Source organism: Rattus norvegicus, chromosome 1 (assembly GCF_021556685.1).
Source record: "Rattus norvegicus strain SHRSP/BbbUtx chromosome 1, alternate assembly SHRSP_T2T, whole genome shotgun sequence".
In the NCBI taxonomy this organism is placed as follows: Eukaryota; Metazoa; Chordata; class Mammalia; order Rodentia; family Muridae; genus Rattus; species Rattus norvegicus.
This window is the reverse complement of record NC_141534.1, coordinates 15,440,780-15,465,756: the sequence shown is the minus strand read 5'-3', so window position 1 is coordinate 15,465,756 and position 24,977 is coordinate 15,440,780. Positions and strand designations below refer to the sequence as shown.

The 24,977-nt window shown below is 44.1% G+C and overlaps 1 protein-coding gene and 1 long non-coding RNA gene across 4 annotated transcripts; one reads left to right on the top strand and one right to left on the bottom strand.

Moving 5' to 3' along the window:
- Nucleotides 1–3,553: 3,553 nt before the first annotated feature.
- On the bottom strand, nt 3,554–19,201 carry LOC120098796 (uncharacterized). Of its 3 annotated transcripts, none has more exons than XR_015644706.1 (3): nt 10,305–10,718; nt 7,759–8,013; nt 3,554–7,208 (listed from the first exon to the last, which is right to left on the bottom strand). XR_015644706.1 is itself a non-coding variant. In XM_087597346.1 (3 exons), exons 1-3 carry the CDS (start codon nt 19,118–19,120, stop codon nt 7,168–7,170), a joined length of 405 nt encoding a protein of 134 aa, XP_087453472.1. In that variant the 5' UTR covers nt 19,121–19,201; the 3' UTR covers nt 3,554–7,167. The 3 variants fall into 3 exon arrangements, 1 of the variants encoding a protein (XP_087453472.1); XR_015644705.1 differs by lacking the exon at nt 10,305–10,718 and adding an exon at nt 8,771–8,954; XM_087597346.1 differs by lacking the exon at nt 10,305–10,718 and adding an exon at nt 19,012–19,201.
- LOC148006853 (uncharacterized) lies at nt 13,106–21,120 on the top strand. The gene is made up of 3 exons (XR_015644707.1): nt 13,106–13,630; nt 18,000–18,445; nt 18,542–21,120. It is a non-coding gene; the product is annotated as an uncharacterized LOC148006853 (long non-coding RNA).
- The last annotated feature ends 3,857 nt before the right edge of the window (nt 21,121–24,977 follow it).

Here is a 24,977-nt window from a genome sequence, read left to right as displayed (position 1 = left end):
AAACTGTGAGCTTTTGCACAGGAAGACACGGAGCCAATTAACCTGAGTTCCGTGTAGAGGTCGATTCTCACTGTGATAGATGAAAATCGTGTTGGTATTATAATTCACACAGGTAGTTTCAGCGATGGCCAGTGGCATGTCACAATTAGTTTTAACTACTCTGTTATTTTACACACAATGAACACATATGCTAATAAATATGTAGGAAAAGGAAATAGTTTAATTGTGCAGGTAATTATTGTATGTGGGAAGAGGTAACAGCACACGAAACTCTAATTGTATTCAAATTCAGTATTTTCACTGATTTAAGTGCGTCTCCATGTTTAAGATTCACTTTCAAGAGATTTAAATTATTAAGAAAAGCCCTCATAGCTAGTTACACTCATAGGAAGTTTTGTATATTTCATTTAAATGAATCTTACCAGATTTGCTTGTTTGTCCTCTGTGTGTGTGTGTGTGTGTGTGTGTGTGTGTGTGTGTCTGTCTGTCTGTCTGTCTGTCTGTCTTGGTATTTAGAATCAACTCTTATTCCAAAGGGTCATAGAAATTTGGTGAGCCTGACTTGCTACCTAATTTACAGTAATAAACAGAATTTATAAAGCATCAGGAGCAGAACAGTGCTGGAGAAAGTTCAGTCCTTTGAGTGATGGAGCTCTCAACCTGAGAGACTTTGTCCCAGTCCCTTGGTTTGTGTGGGTCTCTCTCTCCATGTGTGTTCATGACTCCCTAGTATTGGTGCCTTTCCTTCTTGAAACAAGATCCAGTTGAACTTAACTAGTTTGTCTTTTATTGGGAAATTTAAAAGAAGTCACCAATTTGGAAGCACAACTTTCCCCCAAGAGTCACATTTTTTTCTCTCCCTTTACAGTTGAAAGGAAACCTAGAGGCCAGCCTGTCCACCGCTTCGTCCACGGAGCTTGGAGCCCTGAAATTGTGCCTGGAATTATCCAGGGGCTTGAGAATCCTTTGGAGAGATGGAGAGCTAACAAACACTGTAGCAGACGAGCGCAGAGCTCATTCTGCTTCTTGCTCTCCATGAGCAAGGATCAACCGACGAACCAGCCTTTGTGGGAGAATGGAGGTCAGCTCCGTCACGCTCGAAGTGTCTTCAGTACAACTTCCTGTCACTTGATACCTTCACGTTTGACCTTGTTGAGTCCATTAAATTAATTTTTCTACCTAAAAGCTTTCCAAATTTAACAGCCCGTGAGCAGAAGGCATAATGGTTCCTCATAAAAACCAGAATTCTAACCAAGTTAAACCTTTCCCTCTTCTTACACCCCTGGCGTCCGTCGTGGGACAGGCACTGTGCGCTCCAGCCCTGAGAAATGCACAGTTGTCTGAAGCCTGGTAGAACTTTTGTACCAATGGCGTTTTCCTGGAGAGACATCAGGTTTGGGAAACTGTTATTCGTGTTGTTTTCTCTCTTAACAATTTTTTATATTAATTTAGAGAACGCCTGATTGGGTTTTTATGTCCCCCCTCACCCTGCTAAGATAGTTTATAAAGATTTATATGAGGTTATAAAGATCCTGCCCTAAGCTATGACTCATAAAAGGCGGTTTCAGGTAGAAATAAAGAGGGGAACAGTTGTTCAGTTAGAGGCAAGCAGTTAGGAGGTAGAAAAGCCTTTTTTGCAATAAGACCCAGAAATCTTGTTTTTCTGCTAATGCGATTTCATACATTTTTGTCACACGGTGTGCCGAGCAGCATTCCTGGTCCATTGCCTCGGATGGGAATTGTTCAGCGCCATGTCCCACATAAATGTGTTTGAGTCTTCATGCAGAGCCGCGAGCCGATGTCATAGGCGGGGGACAGTGTCTGCCGAGGGCAGGCACTCGCTGATTCATTCTCTGCCTCCTCTTCCCAGCTCTGTCTCCAGCTTCGAGTCCTTTGCACGTTTATTCATGAGCTCATCACAAGGGAAGGGAAAAATTTATTCGCACTATCACATTACATTCAAATGCTGTAAATTACAAGGAGCTATAAATCCCACCTTTTGGTAAACACCGCCTCTCATAAAATCTGCGCGTTCGCATGCCGACATAGGATAAAACCTCCCCGCTCGGCCTCCCTGGTTCTCTGCGTCTTACAGCCCTTTGATTTTCAGCATCACGAAAGCCCGCAGCTAGAACCGTGCAAAGTTCGCTTCGATTTGAGCTCAGACCAAAGAGCGTGGCCTTGTTTATTAAAACGAGATGGCTTTCCCTGTGGAGCTCCGTCTAGTCTTTCTGGGATCTCCTATCCAGCTTTGGAACACTGGGATGTTTGGAAAGCAGTTTGCCCAGATCTTTAAATGACTAAAATAGCAGTTACTGTTAGTCAAATAGGATGAGAAATGGAAAAGCGATAATTTGAGGAGAGTTTAAAAACAGTGGAACAATGGTTCTCAACCTTCCGATGCTGCGATCCTTTAATACAGTTCCTTATGTGGTGACGCCCCCCCCCAACCATAAAATTATTTTTGTTGCTACTTCAGATCTGTGATTTTGCTACCATTATAAGTCATAATGTAAATATCTGATATGCAGAATATCTGATGTGTAACCCCTGTGAAAGGGACATTTGACCCCTCCCAAAGGGGTCTCGACCCACAGGTTGAGAACTACTGCTCTATGGCTTCCCATTACAGAACGCCCAAAAGACCCACACAGTAGCAGACAGGGTTCATGAAAAAAAATGGATCATGCATTCAGGCAAACATCAGACTCACTTCACGTCCTGCTATGCTCGTCTTACTCCAGGGTATGAGGAATGTTTCTCATTCCTGCCCCATTCTGGGAAGCAGGGATTTTTTCCTCGTTGCTCTCAACCATGCTGGGCTTGAGGGAGAGTGGCTGTTTTGTTTCTTTATTATGGACCACACTTGTACCCTTCTTGTCATAGGAATCTGCTGCCCTGAGAAAAAGCTCTGGTCTTCTTTGATTCCTGTAATCTGCAAACCCATTCGCTCACAGGCCGAATGGGCCTCATGTGCCCCATTAAAGATGTCCTCTTTCCCAATCCAGAGAGACCATCTCAGGGATGCCCCAGGACCTGATCATCTGAAGCTCCAACCCAAACACAGGTTTACGATAACCTTCTTCACACAGCCCCAGGAAAGGCAGCACGCTTAAGCTAAGTAAGGGAGAAAGAGCTGGGGAAGAAAGGAGATGAAGAGACAGACACACGGTGTGACTGGTTTGTCTTTTTCATGTTTTGTTCGTTTGGTAGAAGGAAGCAGGCACTTTCCTTTGTCTCTCCAAGGTTGCTTTTCTAAAATGCCACAAGTAGATAGTCGGAGGTGGAATCCACTCCGCCTGGAGTACCGGACAGAGGCCAGTCACTGTTAAAGTCGCTAATAGTATTTATTGATGAGGCAATGTTATCAGCAATGTTTCTTTTGATATTTAGCTTCCTGTAAGTGGGGAAAGGTGTTTTGAGATGGGGACACCTGACTTCTACTGGCATTAGCTCTACTCCATATGGCCCTGGAAGCCTTAAGGAAGGATTGTCCGTCAAGCATCCAGTCAGACCACCCTTATGCCGGCACTACTCTTTTTGAACACTCTACTTTGAACATCTCCCAAGGAAGCTGCAGAACAGTTACAGCTGGTTCTTACTAAATTTCCTCCTATAGCCTGGGTTGGCCATGAACTCATGCAGCTGACCGTGAACTTCTGATTCTCCTACCTCCGTCTACCTCGTGTGGGGATTACAGGCGCGTTTTATCACACCCTTCTGATGAATGGGGGCTTCTTGTTGGGGCGTCGGCAAGAGGAAGCCGAATGAGACACATAGAAGGACATATGACTAGAGTCTCGGTGAGCAGCCACCCATCCTAGGCAGAGGACATGGGGGACAGAGATAGCAGGTGAAAGTCGAAGGCTCTACTGTTAGCACGCAACAGTTTCAAACTGTCCCGAAGGGCTTGAAGCACTTGGCAGGGAAAGGGCGAGGAAGACTAGCTGATTTAGTCGCATTGAAGAATGCTAAGGTCCACAGTAAAAGAGGGTAAAATGGGGAGGCAGCTAGGGATGCTTGGTCCGTTGGTTGATGTGAGACATGGCCACTGGAAGGATATGAGATGGGGGAGGAAGTGTACTAAATGAAGAGAGGAAGTGAGGGATTTCTCAGTAGAAACTTCTGGCCCAGGTAGGAAGTTTGACCATCATCAGACAAGAACTCTAATTAGAGAGTGCCTACAGGCAGAAGACAGCACCCAAGGGCCATGGAGTCAGATGTGAGACACCATTAAGTGTTTCCCTTTCTTCTCCTCTTCCTTGCCCATTAGACTGTCGCTTCTGTGTTTGTGCTTATCTCAGACTATCAGCTCTGCTGGTCAGACTAATGGATATGGAAAGTAGCCTAGAAGCTTTGGGCTCTAATCTCTAGATGACTTCCAGGGAGTCGCTGGGCCCTGAAGGCCATGGCCTCAGACCCTGGGTCTGGAAACTGTGATGAACTAGCCACCGTCAGGGGCTCAGAATGTTCACTTAGGCCAGCGCAGAGGTCCTAGATCCTGACGCCTGTAAGAGGTCTACAAAGGACTTCACCAGATATGCTAACACTGTCATCTAGTTGGCTCATACCTGCCTAGTCTTGGGAGAGATTATGTACTCCTAGACCTTCCTGTGGCCAGGGTCTTGTATGTCTTTCTACACAAAGCTGGTAAGGATGAGAAAATCTGGAATAATCGGTTATCACCAAATAAACACCGATCGAAGTCGTTTAGGTACGTTTCTAAAAGAACACTTGGATATATGACTCTCAGGGATTAAGAACCAGTCACAGAATTAATCATGAGTGACGAGAAACCAAGATACTGGCATAGTGGAGTGTCCAAGTGAAAAGGGACGTCAGAGAATGTCACCCGAGGATGATGTCAGGCAACAAAGCATCCCTGACAGCTCTTACCTCCAGTTTGATAGGCAGAAGAGGGGAGTGGCAGCCTCTACCTACACGATAATGTTCCAAAGGCAGAACGGATGTGCAGGCCGGGGCACGAGGCCCTCCTGAGAATCTTAAATGGTGGCAAATAGCTTCAGAATATGCTGACCTTGAAGGATCCAATGGGTGGTCTGAGATTTGTTCGGGTCAGGAGTCAAGAGGAGAGGTGTGTGCAGTGACAAGCACAGAAGCCAGGATGATCATGTGATAAAGTGTGCAAAGGTACGGCGTTGACTAACAGGAGGGCCAGGGGTGACTTAGAAGCCACCAAGCATTCTGGAAGAAGAAAAGCCTGCATATGGGGCTGAAAATGGAGGTCAGAGAAGCCTGAGGAAACCGGGGAGTGTCAGCACGTCTAAGGTGTGGTAGTTCCCGCCATCCCATTTGGCCAGTTTGTTGTGTCTATTGGCATCTCCCCTGACTCGTGCTTTTGTCCTGGCCTGAGTCAGCTGCATATCAGAGCTCAGACACTGGAGAGCGTGGAGCAGATTGGTCACGTATCTGCCACAAAAACGCTCAACACTTTTACATCTCGCTGGCAGTAAGACAACTTTCCTGATAACGCGTTTGGCCTCATACAAGCTGCCCCGAGAGACCTGCCCTGTCGCTGCCCCTCAGTGCCTCCCGTTCTCAGCATTTTCTCTTCTGTCACTATGCTGGTTTCATTTGCCACTCAAACCTGCCACAGACCCTTTTCTCTCGCTCTTCCGCCCTGAACTTTTCTTCATAGTCGCTCTGACAGGTATGCATGTCCCCTTCAGCATTTCACATAGGCACCACCTTCCCAGGGTACAATCTCTACGTCCACATGCCAGCCTCCAACTTCCTCTCCTCTGAGAAGTTTCTCCATGGAAAAGAATGCGATAAGAAGAGATACTTGTGGGCCAGATGAAATGCTGTAGGGTGAACCGTGGAATCAATACAGCAAAACAGAACATCTCTACCTTAGCCAGAGGAGGCGCTGTCTGATACCAGGGAGTATACTTCTTGGGATTTGGTGGACAAAAGAGTTTTGAATGCATTGAAGCAGAACTGGTAATGGATAAGCACACTTCGCTAACCACTATTTGTCACAACTGACCACTCAAAAGGGGTGGGACATCTACAAAGCCTTGGGTTGACGCCCAGCAGCATATAAAATGGACTTGATGGAGCATGCGTGCCTGCAATCCTGGATTTACCTTCAGAATCTAGGAAGTGAAGGCAGGGGGATGAGAGCTCCAAGGTCTTCTTTGTCCCTGTAGTACATTCATGGCCAGCCATAGCTACAGGAGACCCTGTCTCAAATAAACAGTGTTTCTTTAAGTGTGAAAAGAGACTCTTAGGTGGGAGAACCTTAATTATACTAGATGTATGGTTTGGAGGAGGAGTGTTGAAGACATAGAGAGGGGGTGATCAGAAGAGAAGGACAAGCTCTTCCAGGATTTGGAGTTCAGAGGTCAGGAGAAGGACGGAACTGTTCAGCATCGTCTCCTAAAGTGAGGAAGGGAGAAGAGATTCACGGATGGAGTCTGGAGATTCCAACAGCTGTAGGGCTTAGCAGAAAGCGCAAAGCACCCTTGCTTCCCCGCCAGGATGCCCTCCAGTTACACAGTAGCTTGGGACAAGGCTCCCAGAAGCCAGGTCCCAAATGTGATTGAGGTTAAAGCTGGTTTGGGCAAGCACAGAGGAAAGGTTGAACATGGGGAAGGGAAGCTGAGGTTTTGGCCTTTTCTCTCTTCCCCTTTCTCTTCCTCTCCTCCCTCCTCCTTCTCTCCCTTTCCTTCCTCCTCCCTCCTCCCATCCCTACCTCTCTCTCCCATCCCTCCCTTTCTCCTCCTCTTAGATTTCTACTGTCTCCTAATAACCAGAACTTGTAGGCACCCCGTCTTCCTGACTCCACAAGGCATCCGGAGCCTTTCTATGCCTTTCCAGAAATAAATCACGACTATTTCCAACAGTTTTGGAAGTCATACAAGGAGAACGCCATATCAAGATTTTCTCTTCATCGGCTAGTGAGAGCATCAGTTCAACCTTGATGCTGGTTTGTTTGTGTTCTGTTCTGACTTCTTCTCACCATTCAGCGCCAGTGTCAATTGCAAGTGGTTTTACTAAGAATTGGGCTGGGACAGCGTGAAACCACAAGGACATCTGTTGGTTATGAATGATGTAAGGGACACAGGGTGCTGACAGATGCCAATGTGAGTCACAGTGACAGGCCTGGGCACTTGTTAGGTGATACACAATAGCAGACTCTGGCTAGGAGCCAGTTCCCAAATCAGGGAACACTTTGCCTAGACCTGGAAAGAGAAAAACAGGTTTCATTTTAACTTTTGAACTTTGCCAGAGGTTTAAATTGCTTTATAAGATACTTTCCAACTTCTTTGATCCTCTATCATCTACATAAGAAATTTATGAACCTGTCTACAGAGCCCAGATTATTGTGGGTGGATGTATCTTTTCTATCTATCTATCTATCTATCTATCTATCTATCTATCTATCTATCTATCTATCTATCCATCCATCCATCCATCTATCTATCCATTCATCCGTCTATCTATCTATCTATCTATCTATCTATCTATCTATCTATCCATTCATCCATCGATCTAGCTATCTATCTATCCACCCATCCATCTCACTATCTCACTCACTCTATCTATCTATCTATCTATCTATCTATCTATCTATCTATCTATCATCTATCTGTCAGCTATTTATCTATCTATCTCTCATCTATTTGTCTCTCATCTGATCAGTTGATCGATCTATCTTGGGTAATATTTTTTTATGGTCATGATGAAATACCATGATCAGAAAGCAAGTCGCAGAAGGAAGAATTTACTCACCCTCCAGGCCCTGGATATTCTGTTTGATTTTCATTCTCTTCTTGTATGGTTTATATTTCATCTTGCTTGGTAAATTGAGCTTCAATAGGAGGACCAACGGCAGCTTCTTCCTTGACAGATCTGCTATTTGTGCAGGGAAGAGAACTCCTGGGGAAGTTGCTCCTTGCATTCCCAGCTCTCTAACACGTAGGTTGAGATCCAAAATACGTATTGGGGCATCATTGTCTGAATGTCCTTGCTTAAAACCATTGCATGCTTTAAAAGAGAGAGAGGAGGGGAATGAGGAATGAGATAGGAAGTACCATGACGAGGCAAAGAACTACTTTTTGAAAGACAAGAATTATGGTGGACTAAAGTGTTTCTGGTGTTATAAAATCTTTTCATTCTTCAAATCCTTGGGTAGCTGTGGTCTAGCCTCTATTCCTACACACACGCACACACACATACACACACACACACACACACACACACACACACACACACACACACACACACAAAGAGAGAGAGAGGGAGAGACAGAGACAGAGAGAATGCAAAATAGGGAGTGTCTGGATCCTATCTGAGCTAGTCCAGCACTTGACCTGGTGGTGTTCAGTAGACACACTGTAAAAAATGCTAAGAGAAAAAACTCAGAGGGACAGCCTCAGTTTGGCTCCACCATGGTGACCCCTGTGGTTTCTATCCCTGTGCATCTTTGAAATTTACTTTAAAAGGCTCCTCTGAAGACTTTTAAAAAGAATTACTATTGAAGGCAAGCCCAGACAGTGATCCAGTTCCATTTTTGTGTCTGACTCTGCCTTGCCTCTCTGAGGTCTTGTTTTCCTTATGTGTAGGAACAGAAAGCCTGGCACTAGGTCACCCTAAGGTGACACTGTTCCTCCTTGCATGTCAGCCAACACATACTGATGATTTCCCCCTAGCTAGTCAGACCTCAAAGAACCAGATGAGATAACAATCAACCCAGTTGCCAGACCAAGGCCGTGCTCTTCTGGCTCCTGAACCCTTTTCTTGCCTTTTTCTTCTTTGTGTAAAACCTCAAAGTCCTTGTCAGCTCCTTGAAAACAGATAGTAGGTTATTCAGTCATTCTGCCCTTCCTGATGCAGCTCTGTAGAATGATAGCTCCTTCTGACTTCCTACTGCTTTCTTTGACCTTTTAGAACACATAGTCGAACCTGCCCCATGGAGACACCAGGATCTGGGGCTTTTAATATTCTCCACATGTTTATAAAGAAGGATATGGGTTTGTCTAGATGGAACTCCGAGAAAGGAACTGAAAGTGTCTGTGTGGTGCCTCTCATGCCCATGAACTCTGTGGACATCGGTTAGGGCAGGTTAAGCCAGGCTACTCAGGACCCAGACAAGCTGACTTAAATAAAAACAAATGCAGCTGCTGAAAGAGTAATGGGTGGAAACGTCTAGACAGCATTTATATTTGTCCGTAAAACATGGAGAGAGTACTGGGGCCCAGCAGTGAACCAACGAGAAAGACACCAGGGGTTAGGGATCTTTCATGTTGCATGGCTTTCTCCTGCCCAATAATTATAAGAAACTAAAAAGGAGGAAATGGAGTGGGGGTGGGAAGAAGCTGTTGTTGAACAGGGGGCAGGGCTGAATCTCAGGGGAATAGGGTCCCAGGAGAGCTGGGGGTGCCCAGGTTAACTATGTACCTAGACTGAGTTCCTTTCTTTCTCCCCCCTCTCTCCCTCCCACTCTTATCCTTTCTTTCTCTCTCTCTTTCTTTCTTTCTCTCTCTCTCTCTCTCTTTCTTTCTTTCTTTCTTTCTTTCTTTCAGATTTGTCTTATTTTTAGTGGTTAAAAGATTTCCGTAACTCTATGTGTATGGATATTTTGCTTGCCTATATGTATGTGTATCATGTTTGCGTTTGATGGATTTCCCCAGAACTGGGGTCATGGATGGTCATGAGCCACCATGTGGGTGCTGGGATTGGACCGAGGTCCTTTGCAAGAGCAACAATTGCTCTTAGACCCTGAGCCATCTCTCTAGCCCAAGAGTGAGCTTCGTGACCACACAAGAGACTACCTGTGTGACCAAGAAATGAGAGGAGTCCGCCATCATCACTCTCCTCCCAATTCCAACAGATCACAAAACAAGAATGAAAAAAGATGGCCTCTCTCCCCCCAGGGGCCTTTGCAGGAGTTTGGGGTTTTAGTCTCCTATGCCAGAGAGTAGGAATTGATTCTCAGTGTAAATTCTTTCATTAGCAGTGATATACTGGTGTGTGTGACGTGAGAAGAAATGTAGCCCACATTATGTCTGGGGCCTCTTTCAGTCTCAGCTGTCTCTGGTCTTGCAGTTCACTGACTGCAAGAATAAAAGTGATCTTGGTGGGTGGGCGTACACTTCTTGAACCTAAATTCAAGTCTTTCCTAAATGCTCACCAATCATAAAATGATTAGCCAAATGAAGCAAAAGGAAATTCTGTCTATAGTAGAATGCCTGATAACTCTATATGGAATTGAAAGTCCTAAGTCAAAGTTTTTTTTAATTATTTCTGAACCTTCAAAGTCAGATTAATTTCTGTACCTAAAACTAGATATCCGTGTTGCTGACTTTAATGTAATAACCGTGTCTTCTTCGGCCATCAAGATGGTTTCATCCTACAGTGACTTGCCCATGAGGTTCTGACCTTTCCCATCGGTGTGTTCATTTCTCTTCTGTCTTGCTTTTTTTTGTTGACAAGGACAGTTGGCACGTTCTGGCTTTTGCGAGAGCCGTGACTCTGTGTGTATCTTGAACAAACAGGCTTGGGGACTCGGGGTGGCTATTGCATCTGACTCATTTTTACATCTTCACGTCTTGCACAGCACCTTGGATTAAGTAAACCCCGATGCATGTTTGGTGGATGGCAGTCATCTGCCCTCTGGTGCAAGACGCCAACTGTTCTGGCTCCTGCACATCCTCCGTTCCTGGGAAGCTCAGCTAATAGAGATGAAAACCCCACAGATTGTGGAGAGAAGATGAGACAAAACACACAGATTGGCTGAGTGTTGGAAAGGAAATATTGCAGATGGAATTGACATTGGCCAAACTCCAAATAACATAAAAATGTGGTAAAATTGATTAATTTTACCCAGAAAATAAACAAAGTTAATTTACCTTCCCATTTAGTTCCATACCTATTGCCTTTGTCCCTTGCAAGGGTAGAGGCTGGTGGGTTCCTCTGTCATAAGTTAGAGCCATTGGATGACAGAGCGGGCCCGGGTGGGGCTTGAGCAACTCACCCTATTTGGAAGAGTTGGCTTGGAAGAGAAAATGCTCTTTTTAACTCATGTAAGTACATATTTTGTATAGTGTATAGTACACATTTTGGCGTGGGAGGAGAGAATGCTGACAAGGAATGTGTCTTATTACCAGATGACGTCACACACAATAGTCCTTACTGACTGATAAAGGGGACTGAAGAAAGGCTCTAGGCCACAACGGCAGAATAGGCCCTGCATGCTTAACCCACCATTACGCTTTCCAGCATGGGGACTCATTCGTCAATAAGTAGCTCTTTGAGTACGGAGGAGTTTCCTTGGAGGTTGAGCTTGAAGAATGTGACTTGCACGGGGGAGAGCATGCTTTTGAGAGATTGGTCCCTAGGGCCGTCTGGCATTGCATAAGTTCAAGTTGATACAATGTATCCACCAGGTTTCTAAGAAGCATCATGTACTCCTAAATGTTGTAAACTATTATTATTATTATTATTATTATTATTATTATTATTATTATTATTGTGGGTTTAGATTAAAAAACAATTGAAAGCTAGATCATTGAAATTAAAAGCACTTTGGTGGGTTTGAGCATGTGATTGAAGGTAGGGAGACATTGGTGTAAAGTGAGGAGACAGAGTGAATGAACATTAGTTTGAATCCTCAGAATCAGTGACGGCTCTGTAGAAGATGGACACCTTCTCACCAGTGGTGTGGCCACTGTGGGCCGCGTGTGCGATTTAGCCCATTTCCGACTACTACACTTACGAACGTCTTAGTGTTTTTCTCTTCATGATTAATTCAGTCACAAACCAGCTTCCCCCCACAGCAGATACGATGAGGTTTCTGTCTTTAAGGAGCTTCTAAGTGTCTGTGAAAAGAAATTTGATGCCATAAAACAGGTAACACAAAGCACCAGTGCTGTGCTGTATGAAATTAAGTATTATGTCATCTCAAACTCAAAGAAAAAGTTAGGGCCGGGTGGCATAATAAGGCGGATTCTGAGCATTCCTCAGTGCCGTTGATTATGTTGTGGGAGTTACTTTCTGCTACTTCCTGTTCCTTCCTTAAGTCACTCAGTTAGGGTTTCACTGCTGTGAAAAGACATCGTGACCGAGTCAACTCTTATAAAGGACAACAGGTGATTGGTACTGACTTATAGTTTCAGACATCCAGTCTGTTATTATCACGGCAGGAAGCATGACAGCATGCAGGCAGGCAGAGGGTGGGAGGAGCTGAGAAATTTTTTTATCTTGATCCAAAGGCTGCCAGGAGGAGACTAATGCCCTTCTGAAGGCAGCCAAGAATGGAGAGAGAGAGAGAGAGAGAGAGGGCAGAGCAGAGCTTGAGCGCTAGGAGATCTCAAAGCCTGCCTACACGATGACACGACAAAGCCACACCTATTCCAACAAGGCTGCACCTCCTAATAGAATCCCTTCCTATGAGCCAAGCATATTCAAACCACCACAGTTCCCAAGAAGCTTTGTGGACCTCCAAAAAGTTTACAAAATGTTGATTTCAATTGAGTGTTGGATAAAGAGGGGATAGAAAGTAGAGAGTTGCAAGAATTCTGTGTAAGTAGTACGTGTGTGTGTGTGTGTGTGTGTGTGTGTGTGTGTGTCCTGGGTCATGAGAGTAAAGTCATCAGAGCTTAAGTCATGTTCAGAGAGACTGATGCAGTTAAGACTCTTGGTAAACCAGAGAGGTATAAGCCCGTTTCCCATGGTGTAGCGTTTAGCAGCAAAGTATTCTTTTTATAAATAAAGCAATATTCTAAACTAATGACGAGAGGTAAACATACAAACCTGTAGCATGGTGAGCCATTGTCTCTATGTAACTGAATAGGCCATGCATTTTTTATGACGGTCAGTGCATCATGCACTTTGAGGCTTACAGTGTCACCAGATTACAGACAATTATCAATTCCAGTATACTTTCATGAGAACATTAGGACACACACAATTAATAAGTAGTTAAAATAGCCCTGTGCAGCACATGACTGTAACAGACGGCAGTAGAGAAAACACCTTGTGCCTGTATGAATGTGGCACCTGTCAATCAAAGTCTGGTGGCCCAGGACTTTGGCAGGAAGTAGGGAGGTGGGACATACAGAGGCACAAAGGATTCTGGGATAGTGCTAAGTAGGAGATGTGCCTGGGAAGATGGGGCCCAGATGGATGACGCATAGTAGTTGAGCACAGGTAACCAACCATGTGGCAAATGCAGAATAGAATAAACGGGTTGTTTTAAGTTCTGATAGAAGAGTCTAGCTATAGAGCTAAGGTCTTTGTAAATATATTTTGAGTCTGAGTCTTATCTCTCGGATCCTGGGGCAGGGATGAAGAACCAGACTTGACTTCTTCAGATGACCAATGTACTGTGTGACAGGCAGGGCTTCATGACATCTCCATAAGTATCATTTGCTTGTGTGACGTGACCATGCTGCATGGTTTTCACTCCCAGCAAGCCACGTCTTCACACCAGTGCTGGTCAGAGTATATCGGCTCTCTATTACATGCCAAAAATCTCAGTGCTTGCAGAAAGTCCGGTTTTCAGAGAAGATTCCAGGGAAGCTACATTAGAATTCAGCCTACCGCATCTTGTTTGGAATTAACCAAACTTTGAATGTATGTGCTGTCTGGAGACAATGGGGAGGTAAGGATGACAAGACCACACTAGCCTCAAATTTGGGTTTGTTACTTAATTGATTATTTGAAGTCTGGAATGTTTTTTTCACATGTTGCTAAATGTTTATTCATTTTTAAAGTTTTGCTTATTTCCTCCTTCCCCGTGTGTGTGTGTATCTGTGTGTGAGTGTGTCTGTGTGTCTGTGTGTGTCTGTGTATCTCTTTGTGTGTGTGTGTATCTGTGTGTATCTGTGTGTATCTGTGTATGTGTATGTGTGTATCTGTGTGTGTGCATGTCTGTGTGTGTCTGTGTATCTCTTTGTGTGTGTGTGTATCTATGTGTGTATGTGTGTATCTGTGTATGTGTATGTGTGTATCTGTGTGTGTGTGAGTGTGTCTGTGTGTGAGCGTGTCTGTTGTCTGTGTGTGTGTGTTTGTGTGCATGTTTGTGTGTGTCTGTGTATCTTTGTGTGTGTGTGTGTGTGTGTGTGTGTGTGTGTTGATTAAAGACCAGCATGTGAGAGTTGGTTCTCTCCTACCCTGTGGGATCATATTTAGGTCACCGAACATGGCAGCAAGTGCCTTTCCCTTTTGAGCTTTCTTGTCAGAATACGGAAGCATTCTATATCTGGAAACCTTTAATCTTGAAGTGTTTATGACGGTGGAACAATAAATAAAGCCTTCCGTGTGTGCTTGGGGAGGTATGCACACACATATTACCGTGTGCCTGTGGAGGTCAAAGGGGAATGTCTGGTGTCCTTCTCCGTCCCTCTCTGCCTTATTTCTCAAATATGGGCCTTGTGCTGAATCAGGAGCTGGGCTGTCGGCTCGCAAGCCCTAGTGAGCCTCTGTCCCGATAGCACTAGGATTACGAGCACGTGTCATGTCTGTGCCCAGCTTCTTATGTGGGTACTGGAGGACTGAACTCAGATTTTCATGCTTTCAAAGGAAGTGGCCTTCCCAACTGAGCCATCTCTCTTGCTCCCTACATGAAGTCTTGATCCACAAACATTCTGACATTAGCTCTCTCTCCTCCCATCTGTCTTGGTGTACATAAAGGTACCCACGCATCTGGTTGTTGTGACGGTTTTGTGCATATTTGATATGACTGACCTCATAAAAGTTATTTTAAAAAGGTTTTCCAATCCAGAATAGTAATCATTTAAACAGTTGAAATTAGGTAGATATCTGTAGACCAATATTTCAACCACTAAAAACATTTTTTATGAGTGCCTCGGGAGGATGGTGATCATGGTAAATCCTACAGGAATTCATGCCTGTAAAATGTATTAGTGCTAACATGGGCTTGGAAGTTTTCTGGGTTGAATTTCCTAACAAATCCAGTTTGTCAGACTCGGGCTACCGAGAGCCATGAACGGTATCTGTTCCTATGACTCCAAGGAGAAGTGAGAATGGACTGAATTTGACTGAGAGCGTTCGATGAGCATCGGATCTTGCTAGTTTCACTAAGGATCTGGGGGAGGTGGATCAGAAAAGTTCTGAGATGGCTCAGATGGAAAGCCTAGGAAACGCATGGGGCAAAGGTGGATTTTGTAAGGTACTGCATTAAGCAGGTTTTTCTATTGTTGTCACCATGACCAAACGCCCACGTGCCATATTTGGAGGTGACATGCCCTGGATTCTACCAGGTTTTTTTTTTCTTTTTTTTTTTTTTATCACTTTCAATGGAGATTTCAATGGGAACGGGTAATAAAAATATGAAAGGACTATACTCCACAACTCTGTCAGGACAGGCTTGCTGAAACAGATCCTAAGCATCTCCCATTCTCAGCATCTTGAGGCTACGGGCACCCACAGGTCACTGCCTCATTCTGAACCATTTTTGGGGGGGGGGGGTGGAATGTTTGCACGGTGAGTGGTCTTGAAAGATCTGAATAGCTTCAGAACAGAAAGCTGGCTTGTTTATAGCCTAGCCTAATAAACTCTGAAACAAAGGCTCGACCATTTCCTCATAACCCATTAAGAGATGTTGGGTGTTCTTAATCCTGAGATAACAAGGCTAAGGTACCACCCGACTCAGTGTGTCAGTCACAAGGCTTGCCTTTATTACTCTCATGTGACGTGATGACCTACTGAACAAAGCAACAAAACAACAACCACAATAACAACAACAACAACCATAATTCTATGCTTGCCTGCCATTCTTGGAGCAAGGATATCTTGTCTCCAGCCAGAGGCCTTGTCTATGCCCAGGCAGCTGGTGCCCTGAATTGGTTGCTTTCATGGAGGGTAAAAACTTCAGATCTCTCCCAGGACTTGATAGGCAAGACACTGAGGGAGAATTTCCAAGCTGCAAGACACTGAGGGAGAATTTCCAAGCTGCAGTGAGCTCGCCCTACAGCCGGTGCCACTAACACTGGGAGGTGTCCACTGGCCAAGTAGAAAGGGTTTCCTCGCTGCTTGCTACATAGTGGTGAAAGGGCAGAGACGTGTCTACCATAAAAGCAACAGAGAGAACTAACATGAGCAGGAGACTTACATGGAGGCTCTATAATTTTGCTAAGAGTAGGTGAAAGCTGGAAAACAAACAATCATAAACATCAGGTCTAGTTAAATCCAAAGCCCCAGTTATTCCAACTCAACTATTCACCTCCATTAGAAACAAAATTCAGAGGAACTTGGGCTTTGCGAGTCGTGTGCTTGTGAAGGTTACGCCTCTCCCCCACATCCCGGCCCCATTTCTGCTTCCTGTCTATCATGAGGGGAACAGTCTGCAGAGCCCTCACTTTACCACAGCCCGGAATCTAGAGTGCTGAAGACTGTGGCCTGGAATCACTAAGCCAAGATAAATCCTTCCTTACCTCATTCCCTTGGGGGTTTTGGTTATAATGACACACAAGTTAACAAACGCATTGTTTTTTTTTTTTTTTTTTTTTTTTTGGTTCTTTTTTTCAGAGCTGGGGACTGAACCCAGGGCCTTGCGCTTCCTAAGCTAGCGCTCTAACACTGAGCTAAATCCCCAACCCCAAGAAACGCATTGTTAACAGAGAGTTTTATACAAATTAGATATGCGTGTGATTGTGAATGGTGCCTAGCCCCTCAGACACGGTGAATGATGATTACCCTGCGTCCACATTTTTCGTACCATAACTCTGAGAATAAGATTTAAAACAACCACTATTAGATTTTCCTTTCGCTAAATAAGAATGAGTCGCTTGCAAACAATAGAACCGTGGCGCCTTCTGCAGGTGGTCTGTGCGCTCAGTTCGTGAAGGGGGTTGGTTTCTTAATCATCTCCGTTGACATTTTCACTGAGTCCTTGCTACAGGGTTACAACGCCATCCACCTTTTAGCTCAAAGAAGATTATGATCTACTGATCTTAGTCTAGCAGAAATGGAAGCTCTTCATCACCGAGGAAGACGTAAAGACGTAAATTCCTGGCTTTATAGTTCACGTATATGGTTTCCAAAGTCTTGTTTACAAGTCTTTTGTCAAGTACCTTCTTGTTTTTGGCCACCATTGCTTTGTCTTGATTGGGAAGATCAAGGCTCAGCACAATTCTTACTTATTTTAAGGTTTGAGTGACCACGATGATGGGTTTTTTTTTAATGGGTTTTTTTGCGGTTTGTTTTGTTATTCCCGTCTCTGTTTTGCAACATTGACTTCCTCTCTGAGTTTTGAATGGCAAGTCTACTTCTAACAATGATTTCTTTCCCTTCTGTAGTATACATAATATGGAACTTATAACGCTGTACCCAGTAAATGTTCAATAGCTGATACATTATTTTGTAAATTTGCAATATTTGCCTTGGTAGACCTTCCGTCACAGACCTGGCAAGGCAGTGCTAATGACCCATTGTTTACCTGGACGCTCACTTATACAAACATCTTGTAAAATTCATTTATTTAATGATATTAGATTATACTTAAAAGATTTGTCTATCTGTCTGTCTGCCTGTCTGTCTATCTTTCTTTCTATCTTTAATTTATTGTGTCAGAGTCTCTTGTAGTCCAGAGTGTCTTCAACTTGAAGTCATGTTTGAACCTCTGACTCTCTTGCCTCTAATGCTCAGGTTCTGGGGTTACAGGCTTATATAACGTTGTTCAGTTAAGAACCTAATTATTTAGATTTCACATAACTATAAAGGCAGCTCTACTACAAACACCACAGAATTAGGAATATTATGTTTTATTTTGGATTAGACCTAAAGTCACATGTAGCCAAGCTCAGCTTAAATGGCAAAGTTTAATTCTGTTAGCACAGAGAAAAAGATTCAAGCATTAACCGTGTTTTACATTTATAGGGGAAACAGGAAATTTTCAACACTGTCCTGACATTTTAATGACGTAAATACGATTTTAACCAGTTGGTAAGCCCGTAGGAACAGGACAGCGTAGTTTTAAAGGTGCATCTTGCTTTTATTTGTGTTGACAGGGGCTGGGGAGATGGATCAGTGGGCAACGTGCTTGCTGACAAGCATGGAGACCTGAGGATTTACCCACTGACCACGTAAAAGAGCCAAGTACAACAGCACGTATTTGTATCCCTCCCACTCCCCCAAAGGGAAGAATCCTGGGATCTTGCTGCCTAATCAGTCTGCCTGGATAAATAAATGAGCTCCACATTCAGTGAGAGACCCCGTCTCAAAACGTAAACTAGAAAGCAGCAGAGGAAGATACCTCGATGATACTCAGCTCTGGCTGCCACATGAGTGCAGGCGCGCACATGTGCAAAGAGGAACATCTACCCACCTATGCTTCACAGACACACTCAATATCGACCTACAGAATTCATAGACACACTCAATATTGACCTACGGACAGAGACCTCACAGAGCCAACTTTTCCATAGATCCTATATGACCTTCTATGACCCAGGTGGTAAGCTTACCTTGTAATGTTCTTTGGTACTAATGGGGTCTATTTTGCTGTGGGGGTACGATGAAAATAAACCGTTATTATCGACTGGTTTTATAGATGGTGAAGCAATGACCCAGGAAAACAGAGTAAAGATCGAGCCATTAAAGAAACCTTTCGAAATAAACTGATCGTCAAAGTCATGAAGGGGCAGGAGAAACTCCGTCAGGAACGCTCTTTCTCCATAATTAATTTTGAAAATTCCATGTCTAATCTGGAACTAAATGTATCCTGTAGAAGAAAACCCCTTGACTAGCATGGATAATGTTGCTTAATTCCCAGCAACCTTTTCCATCGGGAGTGGAGTTCTTGAGTGCAATAACCTCTTTTCATGCAAATTAGGCTTATTTCTACATCCCAGGTAGGTGCGTACTAGAGATGTGGAAAGCTCCTTTGGTCATTAAACTCACACACTCGAGTACTAAAGCATTTGTGCTCCCCTCTCCTGCACCGAACTCTTTCCATCCTTCTGAAAGTCCTAAGGGATTAGTTTTGAAACCCATCTCTACCTCCTGGTCCCACTGTCTGACCTTGAATTCTGGGCGTTTTTGTTCCCTCGTTCATATTTTCACCGTTCTCTTCAGTCACGAGTGCGTCTGTTTTTAGTTCCTCCAAAACTCCCACATCTCTAAACTTCATGTCATGACTCTAACCCTCACCGCGATCCCCACACTCTGAATGAACTCATCTCATGTGATCTGTGGCATTAAGCAGGGCCAAGTCTCAGCTGCTTAAACAAACATTTACATCCTGCTGCTTGGTGTGAAGGAAACCACCTTCCATTGACCCTTCAACAAGGCTGGTTAACAGGTTAGAACGTTGGAGCTGGGGAAGCCAGTAGTGTGTTGCAGGTTCAGACCCTAAGTAGAATTTGTCTTGAGTCATCTTCGGACCTCTTGATGCCCATTTTTTTTATTCTGTTCCTGTCTGAGCTAACAGCCTTATGATTTCAAGGTAGAGCCATGAATGCATGAACTCATAGACCATTGGCTTCTACCAACCCCAAAATGTACAGTATCACCGGATAGCATCTAAGGCCTGTTACAGAGGGTCCGCCTCTTTGCTGTAACCTGCTTATCAAATGTTTGCACCAATACATTTGAAAGGTACCTTAATTCGGGACCCTCTATTTCCATAAAAGCGTCATGAAATTGGAACACGGTCTTTGGAGAGAGTAAAAATCTGTCTTCCTGAGCTAGGATCACTCATAATTGGCCCCAGAATAAACCATCTCTTACCTTGTTGAGGAGAAAGCTGTTTCTGTCATTGACAGTAACAGTGGGCTATGCTGGAGCAAGAGTGAGTAATGGTGGGAGGTTGACCTTTGACGCCCACACATATGCACCTGCTGGTCTGAGACCGATGAACGTTATCACCTACCATTTGTCATTACCTCAGACCACGTCAGTATGGTCTTGCCCAATGCCAGTTTTTTTTTCTTTTTTTTTTTTTCGTTTCTGTCTTGCTCTCCTCACCTGCCTTTGCTAACCCTTCAAACCATGCTGTTCCTAATGCACACTCAAAATGTAGGCTTGCTTTTCCTGACTCCTAGCATCTGTGAACCTGAAGGCACTCGTGATTCCAATCCTTCCTGTTACTGTTTAAAAACATGTCCGAGGTCAATTTCAATCTCACTTGCTAGAGGTATTACTTCTTAGCATTCAGGTAGAACCCATCCTTTCTCCATTTCTAAAACATAAAAATCAAGTCTCCCTTACTGAATATTTTACTTCAGTCCCAGACACCATTGCCTTAGATGGGGTTCAGGCGAGTCTGTCCTCAAACATGACCTCTCCATATGGTAAATGCTCAAGCTTGTGGTATCTAAGGAAACCCCAGATACAGGGTGATCCCTCTCACATTCTATTGATGTCCATCTCTCCTTGTGGTGACTTAAACGAGAATGGCCCCACAGGCTTCCAAATTTCAATTCTTAGTCATCAGGTTATAAAACTGCTTTGGAAGGTTTAGGGGGATTAGGGGGGTATGGTCTGACTGGAGTAAGTGTATTACTCAGAGTGGAGTTTGAGACTTCAAAGGCCCACACTAGGCCCTGTATTTCTCTCTCTGTCTTCTTGATGCCTGGGGAACAGGATGTAAAGCTATTAACAACTTCTTCAGAACCAGCCTGCTTGCCTGCCTTCTTGCTGCCATGTCCCCTGCCATGATGACAATGGGCTAATCCTCTGAGGCTGTAAGCCAGCAACCAATAGTGTTTTCTTTTATAAGAAAAAAAAATTTGGTCATGATCCCTTTTCAGCCATTCAACAGTAACTAAGACACCCCTGAAGCAGGACAGAGGGCTATGTTGGCTGGTCCTATGTCAACTTGACCCAAGCTAGAGTAATCAGAGAGGAGGGAGCCTCAGTTGAGAAAACGACTCCATGAGATCCAGCTGTAAGGCATTTTCTCCATTAGTGATCAATGGGGCAGGGCCCAGCCCATTGTAGGTGGTACCATCTCTGGGCTGGTGGCCCTGGATCCTGTAAGAAAGCAGGCTGAGCAAGCCAGGAGGAGCAAGCCAATAAGCAGCACCCCTCCATGGTCTGCATCAACTCCTGCCTGCATGAATTCTTGTGCTGCTTGAGGATGAACTGTTATGTGGAACTAACTGTGTGTGAAATAAACCCTCTCCTACTAAGGTTGCTTTTGGTCATGGTGCTTTATCACAGCCACAGTAACCTTAAGTTGGTTCTAGGATGGTAGGGATTCCTGTGTCAGACCTAACCTTGTGTTTTAGGAAGAATTGCGGAAGGACTTTGGAATGGCTAGAAGAGCCATTGAGTCATTTCTGTAGGAGCTTACTGAGAACGGTCTAAAAATGGAGGCCTGGCTTGTGAAGTTTCAGTGGGAAGCGAAGACTCTCTAGTTTTGGTCAGCTGGAGCTGAAGAACCGGCTGTGATTAACGAGATCCCGGAGCTACTGAAGCAAAACCTTTGCTGGATACTCAGTGCTGGTAGGCTGGAGCTGAGAATTAGCAGCGATTAAGAAGAAACCGGCACTGTTGGGTGAAACCTTCTAGAAAGTGTTTTCAGAGATCCAGCACACAGGAACCGTGTTGAGACATGGCCATACCTTGGTCTAGCAGCTGAACTTGGTAGGGAGCCAATAAGGAAACATTGCATGGGGTCCTCAGTCTGTTAGCTCTGATCTCTGGGCCAGAGCTTTTGGCCTGAATCTCAGCTCAGGTAATTGGCATTTGTTATGGGCCCAGCAAGTGATAAACGTTTTGTGCCTCAGTTTCCTCGTCGTAAATTTCAATTAAAAAAACAAAACAAAACAAAAAAAAAAAAACCCAAAAAACAAAAAAAATAAAAAAAAAAAAGACAACACAGCATATAAATGCACACGTGATTTTAACGTAGTACTAACAACAGTGTTTCCACTGCGAGGTTGTCATGGCAACAACTTGATACATGTAAATCACTTAGAACAATGTAGGCCACATGCTGAGGTCCATAAAGTATTATTTCTGCTTTTGATTATCGAACACTTCACACTGGGGGCGGGGGGTGGGAACGCTTCTTTTTGCACTTGGGGGTTTTAAACTAGGAAACCAGAGAGCAGTTTGAGACTGGTTCTTAAGAAACACACAGTTCCTTCAGGGCACCTCACCCCACCCCGCCCCCATCACAACCGCTTGAGGATGCTGCCCTCTGGTGGTCGTTCTCCATGGCTTCCACCGCTCTGCTTTAGTCACGCCAGAATTTTCTTTGTCTTTGCCTTCCTTTGGTCTAAAGGCTAATCCATCAGCAGCTGCAGTATTCCCTTGCAAGCGTTTCTCAAAACATAGTTTGTGAATTTAGCGTCTGAGTGACAGCTAAATGTTACACTTCCTGTATGAGTGTTTAGAAACAATGAAAAAATTATGTGTCCGCTCAGAACACTTATTGTCTCATCTTTTTAATTAATACGTTTGAAAATGAGGTAAGTACCTCAGGATTCAGAGTCCTCCTTGGTTCTGATTTAAGTTTTCATTTTTTAAAAAATCATTCTTATGGACTCTAGGATAAATACTATGTTGCATACCAAAATACAGATTTTTTTCTAATATTAAAATTTCATTCCTTTCACAAAATTTCTCAGAATTAAGGAGATAAAAGTTCCAACTTTTGCACGTATACAGCACACGCATGCTCCGTGTGGTCACGTTTTCACCTGGGCACCAGTAGTGCCCACCCCAGCAACCTATCTCTTATTTCTTCAGGAATTTCCCACAAAAACAAACAACAATCAAAAAACCAAAAACGTTGCCAAACGTCTTCTTTTCAATGCTTTTGCAAACTTACATGATCCTGGAAGGTAGTCCGAGAGCGGATCACCTCTGTCTGGGTAAACCGCTATACAAGTCCCAGCACTGAAAAAGGCGACAACAGAAGAAGATCGCTGACTACCTTTCTTTCTTTTTTAAAGAAGAAAAACATTTGCTATCGTTTCTGCTGGAGAATAAAGAATGAGTCTGAACTTTATGCGCTCGCTCAGCCGGCTGCTTACGCGCTCGCTCAGCCGGCTGGAAGCCCCGCATTCTCTCCGTGCTTCTGCTGCCACTGGCATTGTGGGCAGAACATTACTCAAACCACAGGCCCCAGACTCCCAGGTAACTGAAGCCAGCAGGAAGCTCTGTTTGATATCAAGCGTGCGCTTTATCGACCTTTTTGTTGCGATGGGAAGAAGGGAACCAACTTTACTTTTATCTTGCCCTGTGGTAACATTGCCCAGTAGGTGAAGACTTTTTTGATGTACTGTGGCCAAACTCTTTGATAGATGCTGAATTTGTGATCATAAATTTTCTATAATGACAATAAATCAATGTTTTTATAATCCGCCCTCAGTAACATAAAATCCTACACAGCCACGTGTTTTATTGAAGGGGATCTAAAATTCTGCATTCAGGAATCGACACACGGAAAGATACAACTTCATTTTCTTTCCTGAGAGACTGAAAAGCCTGTTTGCTATGGGACAGAAGCTCACATTTAACAAAGCAATTTTACGTCAGAGTTTACCACATGGACTTTGGGCTAAACACGTCCCCCTGTCTTTTGATATTAAAAGCACTCATGCAAAATGAAATGTCTCTGTTTCGTCTATATAAGTTTTCAATGAGCAAGCCAAAGGGTTTTGTATTTCTTTTAACAAATATTCCTCCCAGATTGATTTTGCTCTTACATATATGATTAAACTATATTAACTCTACCCTTTTTTTTTTCCTGTTGGATGCCCTGTGGCATTTCGTCTGGATCCAGTATCCAGGAATGAGGGTTCAGATCTGAACACAGTACAGACACTGAGCGGAAACCAGGCTTAGAGCAATTGCAAGCCTGTGCCGGTGTGTTCCTCTGTGGTATCTGTTCTATTTTCGATAGTGTTTGTTCCAGCTCCCTAAGAATTCTAGTAAATTATGGAAAGAAATACTCCTCATTAAAAGAATACGACTCAAAAACGTGCCATGTATTTTAGCCCAATATTTAACGTTTAATAGCAGCTTTGCAATTTAAGAGTCATAGACACCTTGAATGTTAATTATTTCTTTTAACCCAGCCTTTAGAGACATGTGCATTTAAGCATCCGATTTCCCATACTAGAAGTATTGCAATCATCTCACAGTTATGAATTAATGTGCCAAGCAAATTTCTATCCGCCACTATTGCCAGAACATTTCAAGCATGCCACCAGAAAATGACAACACAATGAGTGAAGACCGTCTTCCTCAGGGGAGATTTCTTTTAAAGTGCAGCTGACACTTTAGGCTGGAGATTTCCTCGTTGTAGGCAGCTGCTATGTGAGTCCTATGTGCATTCTAGGGTGTTTGTAGCACCCTTGACCGTATCACACCAGATGCCAGTGACATGCTCTTCCTCATGGTCTGCAGACACCGCCACATGCTCTCCGAGGCAATGACTGTCCACTTCCTAACAGAACAGGCTGTTGGTTGGTTGGTTTGTTTCACTGTAGTTGTAGGCTGGCCTAGAACTCTTGACAACCCTCTCGCCTCAACTTCCTAAGTGTTAGGATTCACAGCTGTGAGCCGCTATGATCAGCGTCCGAGATTCTCTTTGACTTCACCATGGCACTTCCTGTAGGTACAGAGCAGGACTCCTCAGGCATGAGGGACCACAAGGGGCCGAGCAGGAAGGAGTGATCTTCCTTGAGGAAGAGGAATTCCGCCTTCTGTGTCTCGTTTTACAGGAGGACACCATGCAGGAGAGAGGTCAGAGACCTTGCTTCTCACGCCTTCCAGTGTCCTTTGTTCAATGCGCCAGCAGCACCAAGTTCTACACTAACTTGGGACTAACTGTAAGAATCCCACACAGAACTGGATCAAAAGGGAAAGCTGTTTGTAGATTACTTTCTTCCTAACAGGCGTGGGCCGTGCTGTCCTCAGGTTTTCTCCCCACAGACTTCCTAAGAGTCCAGCTCCCCATTTCCACATAAGCCAACTGTAGTTTTGAAAAGCATTCCTTCTCAGGAGTCTAGAGGTGTTAAAAAGGGGGG

Bases quoted from the DNA above. Each gene is read 5' to 3' on its own strand.
- LOC120098796 (XM_087597346.1), bottom strand. From the start codon at position 19,120: ATGAAGTTTAGAGATGTGGGAGTTTTGGAGGAACTAAAAACAGACGCA. The intron at 8,014-19,011 runs GTCAGACAGTGG...TCTCTTTTAAAG, and splicing joins AAAAACGCCCAGAATTCAAG to CATGCAATGGTTTTAAGCAA. The intron at 7,209-7,758 runs GTGAGTAAATTC...TTCTCTTTCCAG, and splicing joins GAATATCCAGGGCCTGGAGG to GTCTAGGCAAAGTGTTCCCT.